Genomic DNA, 23931 nt, shown 5'->3' with positions numbered 1-23931 from the left:
GAAAAAAGATCTGAGCATAACATGTTTAGTATAAAATAAATACTGACTTGAAAGAGTTGTAAAAACAACATTTAGTCACTGTGGTGATTAAAAAACCAGCAATCCTATATTAACATATTAACCAGTAGCAACACGTAGCATTCTTTCATTATCTCTGAACCTCATTCTTTCATTATCGCTGAATTTATCAGATACTACTTTTTAATTTTTAATTTAATTTTTAAAATTTTTATTGCATTTACTGGGGTGACATTGGTTAATGAAGTTATATAGGTTTCAGGTGTACAATTCTATAATACATCCTCTGTATATTATATTGTGTGTTCACCCAAAGTCAAGTCTCCTTCCATAACTATCCTCCCTATACCCTTTTCTACCTCCCCCACCCCCTCTGGTAATCACCATATTGTTGTCTGTGTCTATGAGTTGTTGTTTTTTAATCCTTTCACCTTTTCCATCCAGCTGTCCAACCAACCTCCCCTCTAAAAGCTGTCAGTCTATTCTCTGTATCTATGAGTTTATTTCTATTTTGTTTGTTAATTTTGTTCATTCAATAGCAACCCTATATCAATATATTAACCATAACAACAGATAGCATTATTTAATTATCTCTGAACATCATTCGTTTATTATTGCTGAATTTATAAGATACTGCTTTTTACTTTTTAGATGAATATATGAAGCTTCAGCTATTTTATTTTTTAAATAAATAATATAATTCAGTATTATAAGTCATACAAGTGAAAGCACCAGGCAGGCCCCTCCCGGAGCTGCGGGCTTGGACGCGGAGTCTGCGCCATCTTGATCCGGAAAGTGGAGCTTATCTGAAGCCTGAGAATCCACAACTGCGGCACCCCAGGAACAGCTGCGAGCCCCAGAACAACGCTCCCCAACTGGCGCAAGCACACGGGTTCAGAGAAGCTCTACACTCCACCACGGAAAGGTCAGATTTCGCCTGGGATAAGGTGAGGTCTCTGGTCCCGGCGGGAGAGAGGAACGCGCGCTTTGCGGGAGCTGGAGGACCAGGGAAGTCTGTGCCTAGAAAAATCCGTGGCTGTAGGGGCTGGCGTGATCTGTGACTGTGGAAAGGGGTCCTCAGAGCTGCTAAGAGAAGGGCACTCTAAAAAGCAACCCATTTTGATCTGAAGTGCAGGGACACCCTAAGAATTTCAGGCAGTCCAGACTTACACGCAGCCCGTGTGCTCCCTGGGTGCCTGGGCTTACTCGCAGTCCCGGAGTTCGCACACTTGGGCTTTTTCCTCTTCAAATCCTTGCTTCTGATTACTAAGCCCAATACATAGGATCACCCAGTTGGGGACACCCTGGGAGACTGCAGGGGAAGGTTGTTTTTCTGGAACCTGGGGATCGGAGCGGGGAGTGACCATCAGAGAGTCAGCTCTGAGGCAGACAACTCCCACAGGCCCGTGGCGAGTGCCACAGGGAAAGAAGGCTCTAACACTGCCTAGAGAGGCCATAGATAGACCCGGAAGTCAATCCAGAAACACTGCCACCCAGGGGCTGAATCACAAATTGACTCTTGTGTAATCAAAAATAAAGGAATACGAGAAATTAAGACACACCGCCTGCTTAAAATCAGGACTGGCTTACAACACCGAAGAGCAGTGGATCGCAGGGAACTGCAATACTGTCTGGACTGAGAAACAGGCGTGCCAAACAGAAAAACAGAGGAAGTGAATGACCTTCACTACTCCACATTTTATTTTTACCTTTTATTTTTTTTATTTTTTTATTTTTTTTTAATTTTCATTTTTTGCATCTTTTAATCAAGAAACTTTTTTTTCTTTTTTCATCACTTGATTTTACCTTTTTACTGATTACATTTTTATTTTCAATCCGTATTATTACTACTGCTATTTTATCTTTTTTTTTTTTAAAGTGTCATTTTATTTTCTCTTCATTTTATTTTGGGATTAGGGTTCTACATTCTATTTTTTATCTTTCCTTTAGCATCGTTTTACTCTATCTCAACTCTACCTTTAGGCCATCACTCTCTTCCTAACCTCCCCCTTTTCAGTGTCCTGTTTGTCTTACCCTTTTACTGCTTTAGATTTTCCCTATTCTTTCTGTTTACCCCTTGTTAAAATTTCACCCTGCTTACATATCTAATCTCCAATCCCCTGCTCCAAGTCCACATACACCTCTCCCTTCGCTGTCTGAGTTATCCATAAACTTGTCCTTATCTCTGTCCTTTTGTTGTTGTTTGCTTGAATGTAGATTATATCCAATTTTTATGCTTTTTTTGTGAGATTGTTTTGCTTATTCTTCTTTTGTTTATTTTTTTGTTTGTTTTGTGCTTCAGCTTTCCCTTGCCTCACTCCATATTAGTTGGTGTTGTAGTTTGTACTAATCCCCAGGCACTTGTTGCTGGCATTTGCTGGGATTAGTGATTGTTCTATTGGAGTTTTATCCCCAATATATATAGTCTGTTCCCCTTTCTCTCTTAGTCAATTTCTTGTCTCTCTTACTTTTTTTTTTCTCTTTACTTTCCCTTTTCCCAATTTCATTTTCACACTCCTTTTTTCTTTTTTTCTTTCTTTCTTTCTTTTTTCCTCTTCTTCTTTCTCTCCTAGCACCTAATTTGCCTTTCTCTGGTGGTCACCTTTATTGGAGGTTATTAATATCGTGAATACATTCCTGTTCAGTGCCTTGTGAGTTGTACCTGGTAGTGCTGTATTTTGTGCCTTTAAATCAACCCAGGAGAGAGAGAACTACATAACCAGACACCCAGAGAAGAGAGACCATGGGGAGACAAAGAAGCAGCCCGCATATGAAAGAAAAGCAGGCATCACCAGAAAAGGAAGTAAGCGAAATGGAGGCAAGCAACCTTCCAGAAAAAGAATTCAGAGAAATGGTCATAAGGTGGCTGAAAAGAATGGAAGACAAATTCGACAATATGAGCAAGAACCAAGAGGAAATGAAGAAGAACCAAGAAGAAATGAAAAATGACATCGCTGCAGTAAAGAACTCAATAGAAAGCATCAAGAGTAGACTAGAAGAAGCAGAGGACCGCATCAGTGAGCTAGAAGACAAGATGGAAAAAAATACCCAAGAAAAGCAACTTCTAGAAAAAAAAATTAAAAGGCAGGAGGAGAGTCTAAGGGAACTTTGGGACAACACGAAACAAAACAACATCCGCATAATAGGGGTTCCAGAAGGAAAGGAAGCTGAGCAAGGAATAGAAAACCTCTTTGAAGAAATAATGACAGAAAATTTCCCAGATATAGGGAAGAAAAAACCCACACAAATCCAAGAAGCTCACAGAGTCCCAAGCAAAATGAACCCCAAAAGACCGACGCCAAGGCACATTATAATTAAATTGGCAAACACCAACGACAAAGTAAGAATCTTAAAAGCAGCAAGAGAGAGACAGAAAGTTACATACAAAGGAACCCCCATCAGACTAGCAACTGATTTCTCAACAGAAACTCATCAGGCCAGAAGGGAATGGAATGAAATATACAAAGTCATGCAAAGGAAGGGGCTGAATCCAAGAATACTGTACCCAGCAAGGCTGTCAATCAAAATTGAAGGTGAAATCAGGAGCTTCACAGACAAAAAAGGACTAAGGGAATTTATTACCACCAAACCAGCAATGCAAGAAATGCTAAAGGGTCTACTGTAAAAAAAAAAAAAAAAAAGAAAGAAAGAAACAGGAAGCGAAGAAGTAACACAGGGGTAAAGAATAGGAATGGCGACAAATAAGTACCTATCAATAATAACTTTAAATGTAAATGGATTAAATGCCCCAATCAAAAGACATAGGGTAACAGATTGGATAAGAAAACACGACCCATATATCTGCTGTCTACAAGAAACCCACCTCAGAAAAAAAGACGCACACAGACTGAGGGTGAAGGGATGGAAAAAGGTTTTCCAGGCAAATGGAACTGAAAAAAAAGCTGGGGTAGCAATACTTATTTCTGACAAATTAGATCTCAAACTGAAGGACATAACAAGAGATAAGGAAGGCCATTTCATAATACTAAAGGGAGCAATCCAACAAGAAGAAATAACTCTGGTAAACATATATGCACCCAATACAGGAGCACCCAAATACATAAAAAAACTCCTGGAGGATATCAAGGGAGACATTGACAGCAATACAATCATAGTAGGAGACTTTAATACCCCACTATCACCATTGGACAAATCCTCTAAACAAAACATCAGCAAAGAAACATCAATCCTAAATGACTCACTAGACCAGATGGAATTAATTGACATATTCAGAACATTTCACCCCAAAGCCACAGAATATACATTCTTCTCAAGCGCACATGGGTCATTTTCAAAGATAGACCATATGTTGGGACATAGGCAAAGTCTCTTCAAATTCAAGAAGATAGAAATCATATCAAGCATCTTCTCAGACCACAGTGGCATAAAACTGGAAATCAACTACAATAAAAACAACCCAAAGAAATCAAACACATGGAGATTAAACAGCATGCTATTAAACCATGACTGGGTTACCAGAGAGATCAAAGAAGAAATAAAAAACATCATGACAACAAATGACAATGAAAACACTACAATCCAAAATCTATGGGACACAGCGAAAGCAGTCTTGAGAGGGAAGTTCATAGCTCTACGAGCCTACTGCAAAAAACAAGAAACAGGGGTAATAAATTACCTAACCCAACAACTCAAAGAGTTAGAAAAAGAGCAACAAGAAAAGCCCAGTGTAAGCAGAAGGAAGGAAATAATAAAGATCAGAGCACAGATAAACGACATAGAGACCAAAGAAACAATACAAAAGATCAACAAAACCAAGAGCTGGTTCTTTGAAAGGATAAACAAGATTGATGAACCTCTAGCCAGGCTCACCAAGAAGCAAAGGGAGAGGACCCAAATAAACAAGATCAGAAATGAAAGAGGTGAAATAACAACAGATCCCGCCGAAATACAAAGGATTGTTAAAAAATACTATGAACAACTCTATTCCAACAAACTGGACAACCTGGAGGAAATGGACATATTCCTAGAAAAATATAACCTTCCAAAACTCAATCAGGAAGAATCTAAACAGCTCAACATGCCAGTAACTATGGAAGAAATTGAAGCAGTCATCAAAGAGCTTCCGGCAAACAAAAGCCCGGGGCCAGACGGCTTCACAGGAGAGTTCTACCAAACATTCAAGGAAGAACTAAAACCTATCCTCCTCAGACTATTCCAAAAAATTCAAGAGGAAGGAACACTTCCAAGCTCCTTCTATGAAGCCAGCATCACCCTAATACCAAAACCAGATAAAGACAACACAATGAAAGAGAATTACAGGCCAATATCCCTCATGAATGTAGATGCCAAAATCCTCAACAAAATTCTAGCAAATAGGATCCAGCAGTACATCAGAAAGATCATACACCATGACCAAGTAGGGTTTATCCCAGGAATGCAAGGATGGTTCAATATCCGCAAATCAATAAATGTGATACATCACATAAACAAATTGAGAGATAAAAATCACATAGTCATATCAATTGATGCAGAAAAAGCATTTGACAAAATCCAACACCCTTTCTTGATAAAAACTCTCAACAAGGTGGGAATAGAAGGATCATACCTCAACATCATAAAAGCTATATATGATAAACCCACAGCTAACATCATACTCAATGGGCAAAAACTAAAACCATTTCCCCTAAGAACAGGAACAAGACAGGGATGCCCACTCTCACCACTCCTGTTTGACATAGTACTGGAAGTATTAGCCACTGCAATTAGACAAGAAGAAGAAATAAAAGGCATCCAAATTGGAAAAGAAGAAATAAAGCTGTCCTTATTTGCAGATGACATGATATTGTACATAAAAAACCCGAAAGACTCCATCAAAAAACTAACAGACTTAATAAATGAATTTGGCAATGTAGCAGGATACAAAATTAACACCAAGAAATCTATGGCATTTCTATACACCAACAATGAACTTACAGAAAGAGAGACTAAAAAAGCAATCCCATTTTCCATCGCACCAAAAAAATTAAGATACTTAGGAATAAACCTAACCAAGGAGGTAAAAGACCTATATGCAGAAAACTACAGGACACTGAAAAAAGAGATAGAGGAAGATGTAAACAGATGGAAGAACATACCATGTTCATGGATTGGTAGAATCAACATCATTAAAATGTCCATACTACCCATAGCAATCTATAGATTCAATGCACTCCCCATTAAAATACCAACGGCGTATTTCACAGACCTAGAAAGAACTCTCCAAAAATTCATCTGGAATAAAAAAAGACCCCGAATAGCCACAGCAATCCTGAGAAAGAAGAATAAAGTAGGAGGGATCTCAATACCAGATTTCAAGCTGTATTACAAAGCCACTGTCCTCAAAACAGCCTGGTACTGGCACAAGAACAGACATATAGATCAATGGAACAGAATAGAGAATCCAGATATCGACCCAAACCACTATGCGCAATTAATATTTGACAAAGGAGGCATGAACATACAATGGAGTCAAGACAGTCTCTTCAATAAATGGTGTTGGGAAAATTGGACAGATACATGCAAAAAAATGAAACTAGATCACCAACTTACACCATACACAAAAATAAACTCAAAATGGGTACAGGACTTAAACATAAGACGGGAAACCATAAAAATACTAGAGGAATCCACAGGCAGCAAAATCTCAGACATATGCCAAAAGAACTTTTTCAGTGATACTGCCCCTAGGGCAATGGAAGCCAAACAGAAAATAAACAAATGGGACTACATCAAAATAAAAAGCTTTTGCACAGCAAAAGAAACCATCAACAAAACAACAAGAAACCCCACTGTATGGGAGAACATATTTGCAAATGGTATCACTGATAAAGGTTTAATTTCCAACATCTACAGGCAGCTTATACAACTTAATAAAAGGAAGATAAATGATCCAATAAAAAAATGGGCAATGGACCTAAATAGAAGCTTTTCGAAAGAAGACAGAAGGAAGGCCAAGAGACACATGAAAACATGCTCAAAGTCACTAATTATCCGAGAGATGCAAATCAAAACAACAATGCGATACCATCTCACACCTGTCAGAATGGCTATCATCAACAAATCAACAAACGACAAGTGTTGGCGAGGATGCGGAGAAAAAGGAACCCTCGTGCACTGCTGGTGGGAATGCAGACTGGTGCAGCCACTGTGGAGAACAGTATGGAGTTTCCTCAAAAAACTGAAAATGGAACTCCCATTTGACCCAGTAATCCCACTCCTATGAATATATCCTAAGAAACCAGAAACACCAATCAGAAAGGATATATGCACCCCTATGTTCATAGCAGCACAATTTACAATAGCTAAGATTTGGAAACAGCCTAGGTGCCCATCAGCAGATGACTGGATCAGAAAACTATGGTACATCTACACAATGGAATACTATGCTGCCGTAAAAAAGAAGGAATTACTACCATTTGTAGGCACTTGGATGGAATTAGAGAACATTATGCTAAGTGAAATAAGCCAGTCAATGAAAGAAAAATACCACATGATCCCACTCATTTGGGGATAATGAAAAACATTATAAACTGATGAACAAAAAGATAGTTACAGAGGCAGTAAAGCATCAAACAGACTGTCAAATTACAGTGGTAAGGTTAGGGAGAGGTGGGGGAAATAAGAGATCAACTGAAGGACTTATATGCATGTATATAAGAGTAACCAATGGATGCAAAACATTGGGGGGTGAGGGCATGTATGGGAGTGGGGTGGGGGTGGGGGGCAATGGTAAGATATGTACACATATAATACCTTAATAAAAATTTGAAAAAAAAAATAAGTCATACAAGTCTGTGCTAATTTAGGATGACAATTACGCTGTATTTGGTGAAAAATATTACGTATTATAATATTGTAATATATAATATTGTCAAATAGTGAGAACTCTAGGTGATATAAGCCTCATTAGGAACTATAATATTCTTAGTATCTTAGTACTTGCCAGATCTCTGTGAAACTAGTAATGCTACACCTCTGATTATGATGTTTCACTAACAGGACACAGGGAGTGAACAATTGTAGGTAACAAAAGAGTGAAATTCACAAACAGAATTTAAACTGGTAGCCTGGCTCCTGTGGTTCAGTGGTTGAGCATCGACCCTTTAACCAGGAGGTCACAGTTTGATTCCTGGTCAATTCACATGCCTGGGTTGTGGGCTTGGTCCCCAGTAGCGGGTGTGCAGGAGGCAGCCAATCAATGATTCTCTCTCATCATTGATGTTTCTATCTCTCTCTCCCTCTCCCTTCCTCTCTGAAATCAATAAAAATATATTTTTAAAAAGAATTTAAACTGGTATTCCAAAGTATTATTCTATATACATGTGCCCCAACACAAGAAAACTTTCTTGCTCATATAAGAAAAGAGAATTGATGGAGAAACAATTTTTTAAACTTAAAAACTAATATAATAGAATAAAATTTCAATTTTAACTCAACATAAAAGTTATGTTATACAGCAAAATTAAGAGTTTCAAGCAGCTTCAGAAAGCAATTGTAGTTGCAAACTAATAAAGATCATGTGAATTTTGTTCCAACAATGCCTAGAACTCTGCAATCCCTTTAGGTTTCAAACTCTGATGGTGGGGGAAAACACAACAAAACAATTACCAAAATGAAAAGAAACCACCACCACCACTCCCACCGCAGTTATCTCTGCCCTTGCCACAGCCGCCGCCGCCACCACCACCATCACCACCATCACCATCACCATCTCTTCATTAAGCCATTCATTCACTTAACAATCACTAAGTATCTGCTACATGATTCAAATGCCAACTGCTATGTTCGAGGATTTCACAACCTGGGAGAATATTTCTGGTAGCATATTTGGCTTTGACATCATTGACATTAAGCATGCAGACCTTGTGTACCTGGTAATGGAAAAGAAGCAATAACACTTTAAAATAATAATCAGCTAGGAATGATGAGGTCAGTACCGGCCAGTGAGAGACCATTAGTCAGCCCCAAATGTGTACCTACGGTGATGAGCACGAAGTGGACCCTTGACATTTGCAACTTACTTGTAAGTACTGCCCTGAGACATCTTGGTCGGGTCTGAATTAAAAGTGGGACAGCAGGTTCCACCATTCTGATTTCTCAAAGGGAAATAGCTGGAAACCAGAGCTGGATCTGGGAAAATCTCCGTTCTATTTGCTTGCTTTCTCAGGGGCAGGAAACAGAGCCAGGCAGGTTTGCAGTGGGTCCCAGCCAGATGAGAGAGCACTCATTAGAGGGCACAGTGCCTTTCAGGCTCAAGATTTACAAGGGTCTGGACATCTTAGTAGCTCAACTAAAGTGTAGGTTATTAGGAAGAGTATTTCATTTAACTTCAGATTCAAATAGCAGGAGTAAAGCAGTTCATTATAATTGGGTGAGCTTCTGGAAAATCCAGGCACTCTATATACAGTTTATGGGCAAATAGGGAATTAAAAGCAGAGATCTGGGAGCAACATTTTCACTTACAACTGAGAAATTCAAAGTTACCATCTGTGCTTTTATGGAGAAAAAAGCTAATCACACTGTGTCAGTTATGAATTTATTGGCTCTCAGCTCCAAATTCACCCTTCAGTGCTTGCTCTGTGATAATGGACAGGACTCTTCATTTACAGTGAGCACAATGTTAAGTTTTTTGTCAGTAGAGGGCGGTGGAGGGACATCACAGGGGGAAGGAGGCCTTTCCTTCAGGTCCCCTAGTGCTGCATTTTGATTTTTCTTGCTCCTGATGCACGGTCTATCAGTGATGCATGTGTGTGGGAAATCTAGTGGTCCCCAGATCATGTGGTCCCTCAGTGACCTCACAGCCTTATCCTGGGCTTAGTGACCACCATCTTGCGGCCCTCTCGGCCTCTTACCCACAGTTGCACCCCACTTGCTCTATGAGTCCTCCCAGCAGCATTACTTGCCTGTACCCTAAGATTGGTTCCTGCTTGCCTGGCCACTGTGGATCAGCTCTTGCTTAGGCAAGCCAGTGAAGCTGCAACACTACTGCTCCAATGAGTTCTGACATCAGCCTGGGGGATAGTGCCTTTCCTTGGGTACAGACCTAGGGCATGCTTTAGAGTCTCTCTACATCTGTATGAGTACTCTTCTTTCATAGTTTGATAATTACTTAGCATAAACTTCCCTTGTTTGTTACTGTGTGATTTCTGTCTCCAGACGAATTCAATTAACTTGTTGAAGAAATCTTTACATTTACAATGACTGTAAGTGTAGTTTTTTTTAAAAAAATGAGTGTCTTTGATCACATAAAGAATGGTCTCACTTAATGACAATCCTTCAATTTGTGTGGAAACACTGCTTTCTACTGATTCTGTGAGTTAGTCATCAAAGAATTATGGTATTTACACCTTAGAAACCACAGAAGCTGCAATCCTTCAACTTAATCAGAGAGGCTAATTTACTTTGTAAAGCGCTAGTTAAGCACCAGAATGGGGTCAGGACACCAAATCTTTTTAATTCTCAAATTTGGTGCACTTTCTACTACATTACTCTGCCTCTGACTCCCCAACAAAAACAAATAGTCTTTGAGAACAAGGACTGTACATTCAGAGTCAGTGTGAATATCAAAGCATTTAACAATGCATAATGTGTCCAGCAAATGTAATGCTAGCAAGAACACCAACATAAAGAACTCATATATTTTTAAAATGAAAAAAAAGAGATTAAATAGAATGGTTATGAAATAAAACAAATAGTTAACATGCTTCATTCCTACCTTTCACCACAGTCTTTGAATCTTGAGAAACACTCCAGAGAAGCCATTTCAGACCTTGTTTTTTTGGCAGACTTACTCTGCGTCATAGCCCTGCTGCTCCCATTAGTGTGCCTGCAACACTTGTCTACTTCACTAAACTCGTGGGTGACAACATCTCATCTGGTTGTATTTCACCTCCAGTCCTTTGCTACCATAATTTTACTATTCTGGAATTCAGGCTTTACTTCATTTATATGGTAGACTTACTCAAATACATTTTTTCAAAAGGGTACTTCATGACCCTTCAGTTCTCGGGCTGACACTCCAACCATCGATCACACTGGCCAAGGCCTAAGTGAATATATTGCACTCATTTCTAAATGTCTTCAGTGTTACATATACTTTCACTCGTTTCTAATAGAGGTAAAGAAGTTACAAGGGCATATGAGCATCAACCAAGACATGGATGTACAAAGAAAAGCAGCCAAATGTTCATTAACAAGAAATAATTTGCCTTTCTGCAAAGTATAATGTACTCACACTCATTTCTAGTAATAAAATATCTGCAAAGTCATTGATTTATTTAACAAATATTGCCAAATTAAATTTGGAAGTTTGTGTGGTGAGTACAGAATCAGAGCAAAGGCAGTTTGATTATTTTATGAGTTATTTCATACAAATGATGATAGAGGTGAATTATCTCTGTTATACAACCAAATACTTTTCTTTGATCTCCTGTCAAAACTCAACCATGAAAAATTCTGATTTCAAGTTCTCTTTTCTCTAGATTCTTTATTTTACTGTACTCCAACCCTGCTGCAACCTAAATATTGTATCATATTTTCTATTAAGATACAATACAGTAATTATAAATAATATAACCTGTTATGTTTTGATTCTTTTGAATTTTTTCTATGAAATATACAGGGTTCACCTTTTTATAGGTTGTAGATTTTTATTAATTACTAGTTAAACAAAGAAATATTTTCTAATGAAGATGATAATAAATCCAAGTATACTTACCACATGAAGGATTTTATTTTCTGTTTCATATACGGTACAATCCTAAAAATAGAAACATACACATTAACTTTGAGAAAAATCAAGCATTCCTCTTAAAATACTTTCTTATGAATTACACTACAATTTGAAAAAAGTATTAACAATTCAAGCAAAAGCAGAATAATGGAAAAAATCTGGACTACTATATCACAACATATCAATAGTGGTTAGCTCTGGTAGTCAGTTACAGGGATTTTTCTCATTTTTGCTTGTGTATTTTCTTTTTTTTAAGTTTATTTTTATTGATTGATTGATGAGAAAGAGAAACATCGATTTGTTGTTCCACTTATTTATAATTTAACTAATGTTAAACATAAAATAAATAATTTACATTAAGTAGATGTAAAAACAATCATTGGAAAGTTATTGTAACCATTTTCTATCTAAACTTTTACATGTGATAAATGTACTTTTTGAAATATTTCCAACATTTCAAATACTAACTTATTATAGACTGGAACATTAAGAAAAACACTGTCATTTATTTCAATATCAAAATCTCAAAAATACATTTATATTTGCAACTATTGTATTTAATATACTTTACATTATGTATTAGAATTGATACATGCTACTAATAAATGCCAAGTTTATAGTTCTTGCCTAAATTTGATTCCCTGAAATTATTTTTAAAAAATCACCACTGTCTTTTTACTTGCAATTGCTACACTTACAATAAAGTGGTAACATAGCAAAGTGATCTCTGCTTAGAAACTTCTCATATCTATGGCTGTTTTTTTCCAAGGAATTTATGAAATAGGCACTATATTAGTAGAAACTTAGGGTGTTATGAGAATTAAATGAAAAAATGAGATAAATGGCTTAGCACAGTATTTGACAAAGTAAATGATAAATATATTTTAACTATTAATTACTGCATCTTTATTTAAAAATTTAAACTAATCTTTATTTTAAAATATAAAGTTAATTATTTTACTAATTTTGAAAAAATATCCATATTCTATAGTACTGCATATTTCAAGAAATAATTGTCCTTCTTATTTTCCCTCCTGAACTTAATTTTAACAAAAAGGAATCTGGTTTGGCATAGTTTTTCATGATGCCATTTCACCATAATACCTTGTCAGACAAAGTACATATTCTTATCAGGGGCAGAATTTTTAAAGTTAAATTTAGATCTGATTCATTTCCCAAACTAATAGAAATGTTTACGGATTGGGCCTTGCCATTCTGAAGAGCTCTGTGCCAAAAGAGAAGTTTGTTACAAAAGTAACATTTGCCAGAGGAAGCTACCAGTATATAGAGTATAGACAGTCATACCTGTTTATATACTGACATAAAGTCAACTCTTAATAATTATGAATTATGTACAGAGGAGCCAAGTTGTAGATAAAACATTTATATTTTCACAGTACATTTGTACTCTCATCTGCATTGGAAGGGGCCAATTTTACAAAATTAACTTCAAACACAATTACATTGGGAAGAGATGATTTGAAAAAAGCTGGGCAGTCGCCCAGTTTCCCTATACTGTCTCTATAGCTAGCTTCAGCTGAAATGGATGCGAGTTTCATTCTTTACCTGCCTTCCTAGAATCAGACAATATGATTAAATATTCCAACTTCACAGGGATTCTCAAGGAGAAAAGTAAATATTATCTAAATGTATATCCTGCTAATGACATAATAATCACATAGAATATTTCAAGTCCCTTCAAAATATAATATTTTACTTGCACATCCCTAATGTAATACAACAAAAGGAACTGTGTGACAAAATCTTACACTATTTTTAGCAATCATAGTGTTTGTTGATAGTACTGTTGTTATTCTATTATTGTTTTGTTAAAACTGTTGTGTTTTACAGGATGAAGCAATTGAACAATGTGATACTATCATTCTTGGTGTCATTGGTAAGTAGTTTTAGCAGGGAGAAAACAGGTACATATATAAAAAGTAAAACCCCTAGAGTCTCTTGATGTGTTATGTATGCATATATGCATGTTTTTCTTAGTTTTGCCCACTGAAAAGGCATACAAATGATGGCTAACATAGTAATAAATAAACTCTCCACAGTTAGTGATCTTCAAATGCCATTTCCAAGGCCTTCTTGGAAAATGGCTGATTCTGCTCTGGAATAGGAAATGTACAAGATGAGTTTGGATTATATTGTGACACAAGATAGAAAGTTATTAAAGACTATATGTGGATTGTGTCAGTAGGACTGAGAAGTCACTATGAAGAGGTTCCCACTGGCCAAAGATGGAGCAATTTGAGCATCTAAAAGGATAATAACTGCAATGGATGAAACAGTAAATATGATTAAATATTAAATATACTAATATGTCTGATGCTAAATTTTAAATATAGTAAATATATACAAGTATCTTTTATAGTTTAATGATATTGAATAATTGAATGAGTTGGATGATGTATAATAGATGTACTTTTCTTTTTTAAAATATGTTTTTATTGATTTTAGAGAGGAAGGGAAAGTGAGAGAGATAGAAACATCAATGACGAGAGGGAATCATTCATCAGCTGCCTCCTGCACGCCCCCTACTGGGGAATCAAGCCCACAACCTAGGCATGTGCCCTGACTGGGAATTGAACTGTGATCTGCTGGTTCATGGATCAATGCTCAACCACTGAGCAACACTGGCTGGGCAATAGATGTATTTTTCTTCTTAGTTCAACAAATATTAATCAATTGTACTAAGGATACAAAAGTGAATAAAATGTTACTCCTGACTTAGGGAATTGAAGTTTAAGGAGATAGGCGTTCACAAAATAAGTTAAAATATGTAGAATTCCAAAGTCTTCATGCAGTTTTATGTTTTAATAACTTTAGAAGTATAAATGTCACAAAATTATACAAATCAACATGTGAAAAGTAAATTATTTAAATTTTAAAAATATTAGTATATTTCTTATTAACACTCAACATGACCACTGTGTTGTGCTATAAGTTGCTCAAGTAAAATTTCAAACTTTACAAAAACTTGAATCAGCTCCTGGTCCTCAGTGACTAAAAGGACTACATTTATAATCCTAACCTTATAATTATTCAAAGAATGAAGCACTGATGCATGCTTGACAAAGTCTAAGGGAGATATATCAGGTAATTGAGGTGGCTGAGTTTTTCCATAGGTCTAAAAAACTGTCACATAACCAGTGTCATGCCAATAAATTCAATAAAAAAAATAGAAATAAAAACTCATATACTGATGTTAAAATTAAAAACTTGAGGTAAACAAAACTAAATAATAAAAAATTGAAATAATTTGATTTTCAAATGATGTTTGTAGCATATTTATATGTGGGAAGTTATTAAAACAAATCTGCATAAAACTTTTGGGACACCCACAATTACTATAATAAAGACAGGTTCATAGGGCTAGGGCAGTGGTCTGTAAACTGCAGCTCTCGAGCCACATGCAGCTCGCGAGCCGCAGTTTGCCGCTCTGTTGACTAATGAGTTTGCTGACCACTGGGATAGGGGCTTAATCACAAGGAATAACAACAGCCTGTAATTATTGGAATCGAGAGTCTAGGTCAGTGGTGGGTAAACTCATTAGTCAACAGAGTGGCAAACCGTGGCTCATGAGCCGCATGTGGCTCGCGAGCTGCAGTTTGCCGACCACTGGGCTAGGGTTACAGATGAAGATAAAAAAATCTAGAAAGTTGGTTTTTAATTTGGTCTTGGAAAAAATAGGTCTTGAGGGAAAAAAAGAGGCATTATTACAAAAGCAATGGAATTACACTCAAACACAGCTATTGCAGTAATTTTCAGATTTTAGTTCTGTATATATGTAAGAATCACTTGGGGAGTGGGTGAAAATGCAAATTTCCAGGTTCATCCCCAGAAATAAAGATTTAGTAGATTCACAGTGAAGGCCCCCAAGATAATTTTGATAAAGGTAGTAGTTTGAAAAGTAATATTTTATAAGACATCATGTTATAGAAGAATGCCAAACCATATCAAACAAAAAATGATCAAATATATAGAATAACTAAAACAGTAAATGGATTTAACAATAGTATCTATTTGAGGGTTGACCCTAAACAGTTCTTAGCTCCTTCTTCAGAGCTATGTGTTTTGATTACACATTCCCCAAATTTGTTGACTGGTGATGTTACTTCTAGTAAACTTTCTTCCTTTAATAGCTTACTATTTTGAATTAAGTGCTTCTACTTGATTGCATCTCTACTTTTATTCAGCCACATTGCCCTGTTCATTATTGAAAGCCACAGGCTTTCACAAAGGGCAGGGCATAGCATAATAAAAACAAAATAACAAAGCTGAACAATAAAAAGTGCATATTAACCTGCTGCTATGTATTAGGAAGAAGAATAGAAAATGACTATGTTCTATTTAGGGAAGCTATAATTTTATGGAGTTCATTTTATAATGCTAAATATTTAAATAGCCCTAGGTACTTTGGGGATTCATCTTATTAGGAAGTTATTTTATTTCCATCAAAATGCGATTTTAAAATATTTGCTTTTCAAGTGAGGGTTTTATTAATATTTACCGTCAAATCCTTCCCCAAAAGATCATACCCCAAGTCTTAAAAAGAAAATAGCACTGAATATGAAGGAATCTACATTTTATGAACCTATTCATGCTATGGAAAGGTACACCTCTGACGTTCTAGTTATTTTTAGGTTAGGATTAAATTTAGATTTTTAAAATTGGATTTAGAGCTAAGCCACTATATACTCCCTAGAGTTCTCTTCAGTAGCTCATGCTGTCCTTTACAATACACGCAGAGTAACACTTGCATTTTTCTTTACCCTTCCATATAATGCTTCTACAAACCATGTGATGCACATTTAAATGCACCAAATTCCTAATAAGACAATATTCATAAAAATCAGGAATGTGTCTTAAATTTTGATTACTTTCTTAGAAAATAAGCATGCACATAAACTCGCCCACAGATGAGCTATATGCCCACACAGGATCATGATCAGTTATCTTTTCTGTGAAACAATTATGTAATCGCTATACTGAAGAGAATACATAGAAAATTGTTTTGGCAACAAGTTTTAAGCACCTGGGGGTTATAATGCTCAGTTCAAGTAATATTACTTATCAACTGTATCTATCTATCTATCTATCTATCTATCTAGATATATATAGTCATAAAAACAGTACATGTTATAAACATTGAATGCATAGAGTGAAGTAAAACAGTGTATGTCTAATGCAATATACAATTATATTTCATGAACCTTTATAATTATAAATGCTATATAATTTTCATCTGTCTCTTTTTAGTATATTTTACAGTATAGTTGTACAATTAATATAAAATACTGTTTTGCTTATAAGTAATATTTAAATGATTCACCTATGCAAACCTTTGATAATGGTATCTGCATATAGAATACTTCACATGTTCAATCAGTAAGCTTTCAAAATATCTTCATATGGTTATGTGGTTAATTCCTGTAATGAGTTAGTGTTATATTCTCATTCATTCATCCCTTCACTCAAGTCACAATTCCATTCACCAAAAAGGTTTCTTGGGTATCTTTTAAATGCAATTCACTGTTAGGCACTACTGCGTGATCAAAGATAAATTAAACTTGGTCCCTGGAGATCATAATTTCATTATTTAGTGGAGGAAAAAAACATTCAACTACTAATACAAGGTAGATAAGATAAATGCTAACAGAATATTCCATAAAAATGAGATAAATTCTGACTTGTTAACGCTGGAATGACCTTATGGAAGAGATGATATTTTAGCTGGCATTAAATAGTTTTTAAGTCTGGAGATTGGTGGTCCACAGTCCAGACCATTTTAGATTGTGCAAACACGTAGGCAAAGGCAAACCAAAGGACTTGTATGCATGCATATTAGCATAACCAATGGACACAGACACTGGGACTGGTGGGGGCTTGTCCTGGGGGGTGGGAGTGGCTGGGGTGTCCATCGGGGGGAAAAGGAGACATATGTAATACTTTAAACAATAAAAAAATAAGCAAGGCGACTATTTGGCCAGAGCATAGGTTAAGTGGGGTGGATGTAGTGGGAAGGAAAGCCTAGAAAGTAATGTGAAGTCATTTTGTGGAGAACTACCAATGCTAGACTGGAGAAATTTTTGTTAGTTTTAAAGTAAATGGGATTTTTATTTTTCTGTAACATTCTATTTTGGAGCTCCTTTCTACCAGGGTAACAAAAACTTATCTCAGCCAATTAACGATTTCTTGTGACTTTCCTTCATGAGGGGTTAAAGTCAGTGTAGCTAACCTAGTGCCATGGTTGGTGCTTAACAGCAATGTGAAAGGTGAGTGTGCTGGGGTGGGGTGGGAGTGGTGTTCAAACTCTCTGGTCTAACTAACAACTCCCATAGCCATTTCTTGTTAACTTATCTCATGGTTCCTTTCCTCTTTTCCTTTTCCTTTAGTTACAAGAGTAACTTTGATGCCATGTCTCAGATAGGGAATCTTGGCAAAGCTGCGTTATCTTCTGAAACATGCCATGGAAACATTTCATCCCAAAGGAAGATGGAAAAGTGTGCATTTTACTCTGATACAAGGGAGTGCTCACAGATGTTTCAATATGGGAAGTATGTGATCAAAGGTATGTTTTATGAAAATGATGGGGAAGAAATTGCGGATTTAGAAGGGAGAAAAACTGGAGGTAAGGAGATCAGTAAGAATACTCTTTCATTAGAAAATATGTATGTAACCAGGGCTTGAACTAATGTTATGAAGGTGGAAGAGGAGATGAGAAGAGTTGGATGACATACACATAGCCAGGAATGAGAGAACTGGCCAACTGATTCATTGGTACAGAGAATCATAGAGAGGCAGAAGTTAAACGTTACTCCAGGGATTCAAGGCTCAGCAAACGGATGAATGACGTAGTAGATAAAGTAGCAGGAGAGAATTTGGAAAGAATAAAATAATTTTGGGAATGTGAAATCAGAAGTGGCTGAGAGGACATATTACACAAAGCTGTCTAGCAAGCAGCTGAAAACACTGAACTAGACCTAAAATAGAGCCAAATGTGGGAGATACTGACAGTTAAAGGTACAAGAAAAACAACACATTTATAAGAAAAAAGTAAGTATAGTGAGAAGATAGCTGAGGACAAAGCTCCGACAATGCTTGTGTTTAGGAGCCAAATGGAAGAAGAGTAGTTGCGTGGCCAGGCATAAATGGAGAAAGTAATGTTCCAGCCACATATCTAATAAGACTTTTAGCAATAACAGAGTTACAATATTATGCTCTATTTCTGTGCTGCCTAATTGGGTAGCCATTAGACACATGTGGCTATTGAGCATTTAAAATGTGGCTAGTGCAAAAGAGACAGAATTTGTAATTTTATTTAATTTTAATTAACTTAAATTTACATTTCAATTGCCACATGCAGCTAGTAGTTACCACATTAGACAGTAGTACAGTCTAGAGAATTATACTAAAGTCTATTCAAAATGGGAAGACATTTAGCAAGCATTTCAAACAATTAACATTAAAAGCAATATCTGGGAAGAAAACAAAGGGATTTAGTTCTCAGGTATTAACCAGATGCTTCTTTTTTTTTCTTTCAGCAAAGAGCAAATTCCAATATATTATGACATCTATAGTAACAGCACAGTACAATGAAACCAGTTCTCTCTGGGAGGGTAATAGATAGGAAAGAGTCAGGAAAAGATACTCAAAGCACCTACTACATAGCTTTGTGGGCATAGAGAAAACAGTGCCAGGGAGAAAACATTTGCAATGGATAAAAGGTATCAGTCCAAACTAAATTTATATTCATTAAAGACTGAAAGCTGTCTGAGTATCCTGAGTGCAAAGAAGAACATCCATGGTGAATAGACAGGCGTCAGCAGTCTTCTTGAATATGAAATAAAAATGCAATTGTTTAACAAGCTAGAAGTAGAATCACCCCACAAAGACTTCCTTGGCAATTCCTTCACTATTTTGACAGCCTCAATGAACATAAACTTGTTAGTGGTCATGCTGTTGTTTTGGGAAGGAGAGGAACAAGGCTCATGGTATCTATTGAAATTTAAAAAAACAAACACATTTTTTTAAAAAGAATAAGCTTAAGATTTTAATTAAGTTAAATAAGGTTATGAATTGTAACAAAACGAGCAATACATAAAGAATTGGATGAGAATGTGGGTGGGCATGACCTTAAAGGCCTGTAGTCTTTGTGTCTGTGAACATATTCACGTTGTTCTGTACCTTGCATCACGTCCCTGTTCAGAATTCTACTTCAGCTCTCCCCCAGAAAGTCATCTAAACTGAAGCGCCCATTTAGCTCTAATCACTCCAGTCTTTCAGTTGAAAATAAAAGATTTATATCCCAATAGTCGAATGGGTGTGGAAACTAATCTTTTAGCACGTAGAGACTTGTGGGGTGCAGGCAGAAGTGAGGATGATTGATTTTTCAACATCCAAATAGCTCTCTAACATATCCAAAACCACTGAGGCTTTTCAAAATTGAACTGTGAAAAGGGATAAAAAGTAAAAATGTCAATTCAAGGTACAAATGGCAAGAAAACTCATTAGAGTGAGACTGTGATCCCTGTAACTTTAATAGCTTTGTTTTAACGACCTAAAGAGGCAGTGAGCTAATCCCCATTATGAACTAAATTTGTTTATTCTGCCTGTCTTGAGTTAAGACTTAAATGGTTTTGAATGGCCCACCTGATAACTAACTGTACATATTTTATGTTTCCATCCGTTATGTATTTGTTAGTCTCTCCCATTAGATTGCTAATATTTTGGGAAAGAAGAAACTCTATATTCAGCAGCACCGTCTCTTTAATTTCTCAAGGTGCCCTATACACTCTATAAATATAATCTGAATTTATCAGTTATGATTTTTTATTCAATTCTCTATTTTCACATTCCATAATAAACATTTTACATTGGTTTTACAGATGAGGTATAAAAATGAAACCTGTAAAGCCATATTTATTTTATTTTATCGTTTTTAATTTCTTTATTGATTAAGATGTTACATATGTTACATATGTGTCCCTATTCCCCCATTACCCCCCCCCACCCCCCCACTCATGCCCTCAACCCCCTGTTGTCTGTGTCCATTGGTTAGGTAAAGCCATATTTTTTTAAAACAAAACTTTTAATTTCTGAATAAATTAGTATAGTACATTTAGTTTCTTCACACTTTTATTTTGTACAAAAATAAACTGAGCTTCACAGTTTTAAAATAATTTTAAATGTGAGTTTTCTTTTAAACATAATCTATATGATCTCAGCAGATATTTTCAACAAAATAATTGGAACTTTCTCTGCATGAAGATTCATATTATGTAAAAGATATCAAGAATTTTATATGCATACAATGAAACTAACAGTTCTTTGTAATAAAAAATCCCTCTCTAGCTGTTCTTCAGATATTCAAGGTATTTATTATACCATCTAGTATATTACAAGGGAAAGAAAATCTGTATAGCATATGATTGTCTATCCACTATGCTGTACACCTGAAACGAATACAAAATAATATTGAAATGTCAACTGTGTTGAAAAATAAAATTTAAAAAAGAAAACCTATGCGCAGCCGGTATGTTTCAGTGGTTGAGCCACGACCTATGAACCAAGAGGTCACCAGTAGGGGGTATGCAGGAGGCAGCCAATCGATGTTGATGTTTCTCTCCTTCTCTCTCTCTCTCTCTCTCTCTCTCTCTCTCTCTCTCTCTCTCTCAAATACATAAAAACACATTTAAAACAAATTTTTAAAGAAAACTTACAGGGTCTAAGTTATGGGAGACAATTTTTCCCTTGTGACAAATTCAAATAAAGAGTTCAAGCAAAGATAAATACCATGCCCCGTTATAAATAAAAATGTAAACTAAACATTCTTCAATTCAAAATCATCCACTTGGCTGCCAGACAATAAATAGAAGTTATGGTATATTTGAAGCAAATTTCAAGTAGTAGTTAAAAATTCCTCACCCCATATATCTTAGTCCCTTTTATCTATTTAGATTGCATTTTCTTGGACAAAAATGGAACATTTTTTTTCAGTAACTGCAACATTTTAAAAGTGCCATTTATATGAAAAGATACTTAAATGATAATAGTTAATTGTCCAAATAAAAGTACTAGCTTAAATCTAGGCTTAATTTGGTCTACCTTCAAAAGAAATATTACACAGAATCAGTACCATTTAGGGGTTCTTAGTAGTAATACTGAGTGATTATGAGGCAGAATTTCAGGCTCTGAAAAAATTCTAGAGGTCTTCCCCACTGCCACCAAACCTACTGTCCATATTCCAGTAAGTTATACTTAAAATACCAAGAGAAACATACACATGCATATAAATATGCTATTGAGATTCTTCAAACTTAATCTTTACCAAGCTTTTTTTTTACATTTAAAATTTTCCACATAATTTAATTTTATTGCCTCTTTCCTTATATTCAAATAAACATTGCTGTCCTTAACATTCGAATATAATGCTATACTAGATTTCTTAATGGATTCATGGTTGTGGCAAACTTTTATTATGATTTCTAAATATATACTTCCTTTTTTAAAGGTAAAAGTAAACTTCCTTGAGCCACTAAAATCTACCATGGATAAGTGATTTACGTTGTCCAATGAAATGTGAGCAGAAGTGCTGTCTCATTTCTATGCAGAAACTTTAAGAAGCAGTGCATAATTCATCATGCTCTTTTCCCTCTGCCATGATGACCAGCAGTGTAAAATAAAAGATTGTTCTGGAACATTCACCCCTTTTCCCCCCAATGTAATCCTAGTATCTGATAGCATACAAAAGAGAACTAAGTACGTGATGGACATGCTTGCTTGCTTTAGAATATGAACACCTTTCTAAACAGGATGGGTGTCTTCTGAAGCAATGAGTTCTCTATTAAATTTCAATGGAAGTGATTTCAGGATGTGTCACTTAGGGAATGGCAAGGGAGGTCACCTTTAATTCCATTTTTATTTCAGAAAGGAGCACATTCGTTTAAAGTAAGTAGCTAACTTTAGACTTTGAAATGCTGAAAGCCAGAAGCATAAAAATAAATGTATTTAATAAAATATTATAATAGCCATGACAGAAGTCTACATAAAAAAGAGGCTGTTCTGGGCTCTGAAGTGAAGAGTATGTAGAGTAGAGCTATAGTAACCCAGGATGGACATGAAGCATGAGCACTGAACATGAGTGTTATTATAAGCCCCTAATATTTTCAGGTTGTTTTATTACTGCAGCATAATATAACTTACCTTAACTGATACAATCCTATACCAAATAAAAGCAGAAAAAAATAGAACACACATGCAAATGAAGACCTAACCAAAGCAGAGGTTAATGCAATAACTATTCCATGAATTTTACATGCTGTATCTGTTCATTCTAGGAATTATGAGTTCTGCCTTTTAGAGGTGCTGTATCACTCCTCACACATTATAATTTACAATCAACCTCAGATTGCATTCTGCTACCTTGATGCAAATCTAGTCTTTTCCCATCTTGTATTTGTAGATAATTTTGCCTCATTTTGTAAGAATAATTTATGCTCATTTGTCCTAATTACTTAAACCTGCCTGGTTCTTCAACATGCCTCTGTTAATTAAAATTTCAACCCATTATTTCACTTGTATAAGGGTGCATCTGAATTACCTAACTGATATCTGTGGTCGTCCTAACCCAACTCAAGGGGCCTGTGTTATTAAAAACTTACTTTGTCAGCAGAGGCAAAGTGCCTTAGAAAATTAGTGCCTATAATTAGTAACTCTATATGTTCTTTGGTTTGTCATCTTATCCTTGATAATAAAAGGCTAATATGCAAATTGTCCCCTCGACCAGGAGTTCGACCAGGAGTTCAATCAGGGGGTGGGGCCAGCAGGCCAACCACCTGAGGCCCCTCCCCCTGGCCCCCCCACCCCTTTTTGCTGGACCCCACCAGGGCACGAATTCGTGCACCAGGCCTCTAGTGGAGGTATAAAAATCTATATTTTGATTTAATGATATAATACACATAAAACATAACATGACTCATAATAAATGTTAAACTATAATTTATCATTATTCCTTCTTGTTTTACTAACTCTAGTTCCTGCCCCTGTCTGTTGACACATTAGTTTCTAGTGCTGTTTTTTCCCTTATTACAAATGTACAATGACCATTTTTATGTATATTTGATGTTTCAAAGAAAAAGTCTAATACTCTTGGATATGCATTTATAGCACAG

General features: G+C 35.9%; 1 protein-coding gene across 8 annotated transcripts in view; it reads right to left on the bottom strand.

The window, feature by feature from the left end:
• CNKSR2 (connector enhancer of kinase suppressor of Ras 2) overlaps window positions 1–23931 on the bottom strand; it is a 271774-nt gene that overhangs the window by 166504 nt on the left and 81339 nt on the right. For all 8 annotated transcript variants that reach the window (XM_080653010.1, XM_080653014.1, XM_080653011.1 and 5 more), the window contains exon 5: window positions 11735–11776. In XM_080653010.1, coding sequence (XP_080509136.1) covers window positions 11735–11776 — 42 coding nt within the window. The remainder of the gene's footprint in view (window positions 1–11734; window positions 11777–23931) is intronic.

This window comes from Plecotus auritus (genome assembly GCF_963455305.1).
Source record: "Plecotus auritus genome assembly, chromosome: X".
Classification (NCBI taxonomy): domain Eukaryota; kingdom Metazoa; phylum Chordata; class Mammalia; order Chiroptera; family Vespertilionidae; genus Plecotus; species Plecotus auritus.
The sequence above is the reverse complement of the archived record's forward strand: the minus strand, read 5'-3'. Positions and strand labels throughout refer to the sequence as shown.